The sequence below is a fragment of the Crocuta crocuta genome, unplaced genomic scaffold (assembly GCF_008692635.1).
Source record: "Crocuta crocuta isolate KB4526 unplaced genomic scaffold, BGI_CrCroc_1.0 scaffold301, whole genome shotgun sequence".
Taxonomy (NCBI): domain Eukaryota; kingdom Metazoa; phylum Chordata; class Mammalia; order Carnivora; family Hyaenidae; genus Crocuta; species Crocuta crocuta.
Window position 1 is genome coordinate 662357 of NW_027527544.1, and position 8674 is coordinate 671030.

The 8674-nt window shown below is 39.0% G+C and overlaps 1 protein-coding gene across 1 annotated transcript in view; it reads left to right on the plus strand.

Annotated features, from left to right (window-relative positions):
* Positions 1-3584, plus strand: part of PRRG1 (proline rich and Gla domain 1) — an 87091-nt gene extending 83507 nt beyond the window's left edge. The window contains exon 3 of the mRNA XM_077765184.1: positions 869-3584. Coding sequence (XP_077621310.1) covers positions 869-1354 — 486 coding nt within the window. The 3' untranslated portion in view covers positions 1355-3584. The remainder of the gene's footprint in view (positions 1-868) is intronic.
* Positions 3585-8674: the final 5090 nt, after the last annotated feature.

Here is an 8674-nt window from a genome sequence, read left to right on the forward strand (position 1 = left end):
ACCTCTCATTCTTGTGTCTTTCAGGATTATAGTCTATGCTAGGAAATAACCTAGCACAATTTCTTCACTAGCCTGAGCTTTCTACTAGGGGCAGTGTGTAATTACAACATTCAGTGAATATCTGTGTACTAAACTTTGGGAGTGGAGAGGGAGTTGAGGAGGAAGGAGACCTCAAACAGAACCGTTAGAAAATTTAAGTACTCAAAGTTTACAACAGCCTACCATAGCACATACCGTTAATGATGATGGAGTTTCTCATCTCCGTGATGAGAAGCTTCATAATTGGACCTGGGAAGATGATATTTGACATTTTAAAGAGAAGATTATTTGGTTTAATTGTGAAATATGAAATCTCTCATGCTTTGTTTTTCCTTCTAAAATGTCATAGCTGGGGGTGCCTGGGTGGCTCAGTCGGATAAGCATCTGACTTCAGCCCAGGTCATGATCTCATGATTCGTGAGTTCAAGTCCCGCGTCAGGCTCTCTGCTGACAGCTGGGAGCCTGGAGCCTGCTTTGGATTCAGTGTCTTCCTCTCTATGTGCCCCTCTCCTGCTCGGGCTCTCTCTCACAAATAAATAAATGCTTAAAAAAAAAAAAAAAGGTCACAGCTGAAAATATAAATAACTAACTCCTAAGACTTGAAAACATTCTTGGGTTCTGAGTGACCATTTTAGGAAAGATCCAGAGTGAACAACATAACATTTATTTGTAATTTTTTGGTCATGGAATATATAGGCTGTAGGTCACCTGAGCCAACAGCTCTGGTTTTGGTTTTTGGGTCATTATGTTAATAGCATTCAGACATTTGTTCTTTTGATATTTCCCATCTTTTGATCATACTGATTTTTAATTTGTCTTTTATTTTCAGAAGGAGTTTTGGAACACCTACACAAAAGCACAGCAAGGAGAGAGTAGCCGAGGAAGTGACTGGTTTCAGTTTTACCTTACGTTTCCTTTAATCTTTGGCCTCTTCATTATCCTTCTTGTCATTTTCCTAATTTGGAGATGCTTCCTCAGAAACAAAACTCGCAGACAGACAGTAACTGAAGGCCACATTCCTTTTCCTCAGCACCTTAATATCATCACTCCACCTCCCCCACCAGATGAAGTATTTGATAGCAGTGGCTTGTCACCAGGCTTTCTGGAATATGTAGTTGGGCGCTCAGATTCGGTCTCCACTCGCCTATCCAACTGCGATCCTCCACCCACCTATGAGGAAGCCACTGGCCAGGTGAACCTCCGAAGGAGTGAAACAGAACCTCACTTAGACCCACCCCCAGAGTATGAGGACATCATCAATTCCAGCTCAGCCAGTGCCATTGCTATGGTGCCTGTGGTCACCACCATCAAATGAAACTGTAACCTTCTTTTTACCATAATCATTTTTAAAATACTAATGAAAGAACTTTCTAGCACTTTACCACTACATAAATTGTGCATTGACTTATTTTATTGGACTCTGACAGCATACCACTTTACATTTTCTGATTTGATTTTCATTAGTTGTTTCCTACTATAAAATCATTATCCATGCTCATTTTTGCTAATCAATCAAAATATGTGAAGAGGGAAAAATATTAGTGGAGGTCTTTACGTGATGTGATACACGTATGTGTATATGTATTTCTATGCATACATATGTGCGTGTGCATCAGCCCAGTAGATGTGCAAGTGTCCTAAAAAGCTATTAACTTCTGTCTAAATCACCTATAAAGAGAACATTACTCACCAAAATAAGGGGGCAGGGGGACCCCCAACAGTTTGTATAATAGCCAGCCACCTGCTGTTGAATTTTGAAAATAAGATGAACTTAGCATGGTTTCTAATTCTTGCTGGCTTTTGTTAACCTCGTTCTTCTTCAGCTACCTTAAAAAATGCATGTAGTCCATCTTGATTTTAGAAACATCTCAGAGAGAGGGAAGGCACAATAAGTGATCATTTGCTGATAGAGTCGAGCAAGAATATCATTGGTCATTAGTGGCACTTACTTAGCTAGTTTGGGAGGAAGGATTGTCTTGTTGACTCTGCCTTCCCTCAACTCCCGAAATTCAACCATGTTTGTTTGCTTAGTGTCTCTCTCTGAATATCTCATGCTGTTTGTATTAACATCTTGGTTAAATACAGAGGGGATCCCCTGGCAACAGAATGGTTTCTAAAGCAGTTATATGTATTAATGACGGGGAAGAGATACAGATTTCTCCTTTGCTCATTTGTGACAATTACTGTTTTCTTTTTGCAGTTTTAATGCCTTTTACTCTACTGTCTACTCCTCCTCTTACCACCACAGTATCTGTAAAAATGCAAGAATTTAGTTGAAATATTGAAATTATCTTCTTAGTTTTGTATAGAATGAAGTCTTTGCTTCAGGATGATTAGGAAGCGTTTTCCGTTTAAATTAAGAACTGTGATTGTTATGTGGCTCCCCAGTCGGTAGAGGAAGACTGCACAGTCTCTTGTGCCAGGTGCACAGTCAGTTCGAGTTTCACACATTTTCATTCTTGCTGCTATTTCGTCTTGTATTTTCATCCAATTTTTTAAAGTGCAGGATATTTACTTTGCTCTTGGAGTCAAGGGAACAGGCTATGAATGAACTGCCGACAGAAACTGCCACAGAAAGGAAAAGTAAGAGGTTGTTCCACTATGTAGGCACTGGTGGGAAATTCATTATATTGGTCACAGGGAAACGTGTGAGCCCTTCCCAAGCCTCCCTAGTGTTGGATAAAACGGTTAATGAGGCAGAAGGAGTGCAGGTTTCAGACGTGTCGGTCATACCCTGTCGCCTCCATCTCCATCCCCACATACCGCCTCCAGTCCTGCCCTGGAACCCAAGTTAGGAAGACTGCTGGGGGGAAATCCTGAACCAGGACTGATGACCCGAATTCTAATCCTGTTCTGTAAAAAAGGTACTTGCCATGGTACCGTGGGAAAGACCCATATCTGCACCTCAGATTCTTGAACTCTGAAGTGGATAATGTCGTTTGTCTAGCCCTTCTCCGGGGGCTTTAAAAGGGTCTAATGAGATGGTATGTATGAAATAATTCTTTAGATGTAAAGAGCTGTCTATGTGTAAGGTAACAGCATTGTTCTTACTGTGCTTACGGGACAATTTTCTCCCTGCTTCCCTAAAATTTATCAGAGCTGTCACATAGTGCGAGTATAGAGTAGACTGCTCCATAAATGGCTAACGTGTCTTGGCTACTCACCTTCTGTCACTCTGGTCTATCCCAATGCTGTGCCAGTTTAAGAGATGATCGCCAGTTTATCACAAACAGGATTAAGTACATGTTGGAAAGAGAACCAAGATGTGTTAACAGGTTTCCTATCTTTCCTGAACTAAAAATTAATAAATCTTGACCCATAACTTGGCTTCTAGTTATAGCTGAAAGTGGGAGTGTTTGCTCCAGTGACCTGTGGGGCGGGCTATTTTGGTTCCTTTTTAAAAGAAAATTAAGGTTCCTTTTGTGTGGGCTTTTTTTTTTCTTCTTCTTCTTACCATTAACATTAGGCCTTAGGTTTAAAGCAATTTTTAAAGTATGGCTGGCCCTTGAACACCAGGGAGCCCTTGAGAGCCTTTCAGGACATCTGTGAGATNGCCCATGAACACCTGGGAGCCCTTGAGAGCCTTTCAGGAAATCTGTGAGATCAAAACTATTTTCATAATAATACAGAGGCATTAGTTGTCTTTTCACTCTCTCAAAAACAATGCCATTTCCCACAAATCTTTTTTTCTGCTTTAGGAAATATAGCTATTTTCTTACAAATGTTATTTATGTTAGCATGTAATAGACTTTTCATTTTTTAAATAAATGCTTTCAGGTTTTTTGGTGTTTTTTTTTTTTTTTTCCTACTCTGTCAAATTTNTTTTAAGGTCTTGATATTGGACTTAATGCTGCCTCTTAATGATACCTGAATTGCAGTATAAGAAAGAGTATTGATTCTTGAAACAAAAGTCAAGTGCTTAATCAGTTAATACAGCTTTTTGGCCTGTTGGTCAAAGACAACACCCTACTCGGTAGTGATACTGACACCAGCCACAGTCCCCTGGCAGCATTCATGTGCTAAAGACACGATAACAAAATACCGCTTTCCTCAAGAAACATTTCTTCGTTCGTTTTGTTGTGTTTTGATTTGGGTTTTACATTTTTCAAAACACTTTTGCTACCCCTTCTGGTTTTATAAACTGAGTTTCTTTCTTAACATTTGTTATAATTATTAAGGGGCTTGTCTGGAATAATAATCTATTTTTTATGCTTTTGCCTTTCTTATGTGATTGATTGATACTACATTCACTTTTCGTCGTTTTTAATAAAGGTTTATTTTTGCAGATATATTTAGTACCTTTCTTAAGCAGTAATTAAATGGAAATCAACCAGTTTGCCTTTAAATGAGAGAATGGGCTTAATGATCTTCCAATGGAATGATTTCCAGGCCTCCACGATGCAGTGGTGGTGTCTGGAATCCCAGAACTGGCACTTTTTTCTGCCTTTCTGTTTGGAATGTCACAGTGAATTATATCTGTTTAAAGTAAATTAAATTCAAGGATTTCTTTTTTTGATTATTGACCAATACAAATGCTGTGTTTGATTCATTGTTAACGACGACTTCAAGCTTGATGATCTGATACAATAACTGTGGAGGTAGCTTTAACTTGGTTCTGTGTAAATAGCATGTATTTTATTATAATTCACATTTTTAAACACTTGGTTTACATTAAATTATGGTATTTAACTATTTTTATGTTTATACTAGGTAAGTTTTTTCTTATGTTCCTGTGTTTTTGGTATGCTAAATAAAGCTATTTTTAAACCCAAGAGATTTGTTTTCTGCCATGCATTCTATCATGGTAAGGTGACCAAAATGCTGCATAAGCTTTCATTAATCATGGTCTTTTTAACAAGGGAAAATTGTTTCTTTTTTCTTATGTATTTAAGAACTGTTGCCCAGTAGTCATAAATTGTCTGGGGAAAACCTCAGGGTGTTCTCAGCATAAGAAACAATTTTCTGTGCTAACTTTTGAATGATGCTGCCATGATACAAAATGGGAACACTTGCTCCAGAGGGCCCTCTGTGCTGCCGTGTGGTTTGTCAAGTCTGGGGTATTGTGTCGTCTGCAGAGACCAAGGAGCTGGGGTGGGCTTTTTTTCCTCCTCTTTAACAGCTTGTATTTGACATTTGAGAATATGAGAAAGGAAAGCACAAAATGGAAACATTTGTGACTACAGGGCATCTTCCTCAGTGTAGTTCCCTCCAAGATGAAAAAGGCGATATGATACGTCATTGACCAAGCAAATGTAAATATGACGATCTTTATGGGATAAAGGTTAAAACGAGTCACTTATAATCTATACTTAAAATTTCCTCTTGAATGTAAGTCTGAGTATCCATTTTGTAAGCCTAAATCCCCCAAAGAGTTGTCTAAACTAAAAGGGTACTGTTTTAAAAATATATAGCAATTTCTAAAAATCACATAACGTACAGATTAATAGTGTACATCCATGAAACCCAACACCTAGATCAAGATATTTCTAGCACTGTAGAAGGCTCCGTCATACACCTCTCCTTAAACACAACACTATTCTCACACCTATCCTAAGAGAACAAGTTTTTAAATTTCATGCTTGGCTGTGGCCATATGGACTTGACTCTTTTCCTTTTTAAAATTCTTATTTCAGAAAACTTCAAGGTCAAAGTTCCAGAGCTGCTCTTCCATCCTTCTCCTTGAACCTACTCCTCTTCTGAACCTTTTCTACATGCCTGAAGCTCTTTGAGGGCAAGAATTATGTTTAATCCCTTTAACGGTCTTCCCCCAAAACATCAAATACCTAAAAGTGAAGGCTTTTTTTTTTTTTGATTGTTTTGGTATGTTTTATTTATTTCTGAGAGAGAGAGACAGCGTGAGCAGGGGAGGGTCAGAGAGAGAGAGGGAGATNATAGCAGTCTATATTGCTACTCTTATAAGTTTTTAGCAGTGGAAGCTAACTTTCAAAAAATTCATAGAACCCTAATATGTTAATTTGTAACTCTCAATCATAAATATTTAAAGAAGGGGGGGAGCGTGGGTGGTTCAATCAGCTGAGCATCCCATTTTGGCTCAGGTCACGATCTCCTGGTTTGCAGGGTCGCAAACCAGGTAGCATTGGGCTCTGTGCTGACACCTCAGAGGGTGGAGCCTGATTCTGATTCTGTGTCTCCACCCCTCTCTGCCCCTCTCCTGTGTGCTCTCTCTCACTTGCCCACTCTCTCTCAAAAATAAACATTTAAATTGATAAGACTGGTGGTTCACTACAGAAGTAGGAAGCTTGGAACCTCACCTTACTTCAAGTCAGTCCGTCACAGCAAACACTAGAATTTCATGAACCTAATTAGGCAACCACTGTAATATAACATCAGTGTCCAATTTTTGTAACCTCCTCACACAATCTACAGTCTCCTCCACTAACAGACTGCTTAGGGTTTAAAATGCTCTTTTTAGTCCATTTGTTCCTAACTCCTAAGTATACTGAACTGGCCACTAACATACACTGTCCACAAAAACTGGAGAGAGAGTCAGAGAATGTTAATAGCTCTGATCCTCTGTGTTTATGTCACTTCCAACATCACCGGATTTCTTGCTATGTTTTCAATAATCAGTCCCTTTGCATTTGTGGTTAATGAGGATTTTAATATATTCATAAATCATATTTAAAAACAAGCACACAGAGATGTCAATGAAATAGCATGGAGTAAGGAATTCCAAAAGCCTGTTCTTCCACAAAAACAGCAAATAGGGGCATCTGGGTGGCTTAGTCGGTTGAGAGTCCAACTCTTGGTTTTGACTCAGGTCATGATCTCACATTTTGTGAGTTTGAGCCCTGTGTCAGGCTCTGTGCTGACAGTGCAAAGCTTGCTGGGGATTTGCCCTCTCTCCCTCTCTGTCCCTCTCTGCCTCTGGCTCTCTCTCAAATATTTTTTTTTAATGCAGCAAATAAAGTGGCAAAAATTGTGAATATCAACTTCATGAGAACTCTAGAAACTAAGCATAATTCACAGCAACTAAGAAAGGAAAAAAAAAAAAACACACACCTTTAACATCCTGGCCTCATTCCCTGTTTCCCTTCTCAGTGGCATCTTGGAAGACAATAGCCCACATTCTATGTATAGGTTCCTAGTACCAGAGGAAGCAAACGGGACCTTATTCTCAAAGAACTGAGGTTGATTGTTTAGCCCTGTATCTTGGCTTCCTGAAGTACCAGCTCAAAGGCTTGCCTTTACTTTGCCTAACCTAGAACTCTCCCAAACTGGAGGCAACCACCTGAGGGGTATTTTTCAAAAACACTTACAGGTAAATGCATTAGCTGCTACCACTGGGGCAAGGGGAACAGTTGGGGTAAACAACAGAAAAACTGAAAAGCGTGTGAAGAAAGGCTGGGGAATAAAGAGAATAAAGACTTTTAAAAACGTCCACATAGCAATCTAGTTGGCTCAATACATATAAAGAGCTCAGTGAATTCTCTAAAACACTCCGAGAGGCTCTAAACTTTCAACTTTGACTTCAGATTCTCCAGAAGCAGAAAGTGAAAGTTATGGTAGAGTTATATGTAATCTGGCTACAAGTTGAAGGTTTCCCCCATCACACATAGCCTATCTGCTAAAACCAGGATACTTTTGGGAAGAGAGTTTAACAAACTCTGTCAAATCATGAGCTGACCACTACGATAACAGAAACAAGACTACAGTGGACACGTGTGACGAGGAATACAGACTCTACAAAATGAGTTAAAAACGTCACTAAACCAACAAACAACTAGAACTAACAGCAAAACAAACCCTGTAGACAGAGGAAAATCAGATTTCCAGAGTCGCCCTTCTATAATGCTAATTCTTTAGTCCCATCTACTGCTGAGAATAGTACCTGGCCCTGAACACCTAGGAAGCCTGATCAGAGAACCTAAGAAAACACAGAGCCATCCTACAGCCTTGCTTAGGAAGGAAACCGAGCCAATCCCAACTATTCTTTGCCNCACCTACCCAAAGAGGTTACCAACAGACATGTCCAGAAACCCAAACTGAGCTGACTAGTGAAGAATTGTCTCTGTCAAACTGAACCTGCCAAGTCTGGAAGAGGAGAACATTTACTCCAAAGCACAGACACCAACTTAAGGAATCCGGGATGATAAAAGCAAGGTAAATGGGAAACCATCAAATGAAATTAATAAAGCCCCAACAAGTGACTAAAGAAATGGAGATTTATGAACTGTCAAAAGATTCAGAATAACCTTTTCAAAGTTTAGTGAACTAAAAGTACACACAGGCAATTCAAAGAAATAAGGAAAACAATGCATGATAACAGAAGTTGAAAGAAATAGAAACTATCAAAAACAAATCCTACATTTAAAAAAATACAATGAGTGAAACTGATAATTCAGTAAAGAGTTTCAAAAGGAGACTCAACCAAGAAGAAAGAGCCAATGACCTAGAAGACATTTGAAATTATCAATTGATTAGAATGAAAAGAATAAAGTCAAGGGGACATATTGAAACCAATCAAAAGTGATAGTATCTGTATTACAGGAATTCAAAAAGTAGAATAGAAAGGAATAGACAAGATATTTAAAGCAATAGTGGTTACAAACTTCCCAAACCTGGAGAGAGAAATGGACATCCAGATCCATGAAGCTCAAAATATTCTTGAATA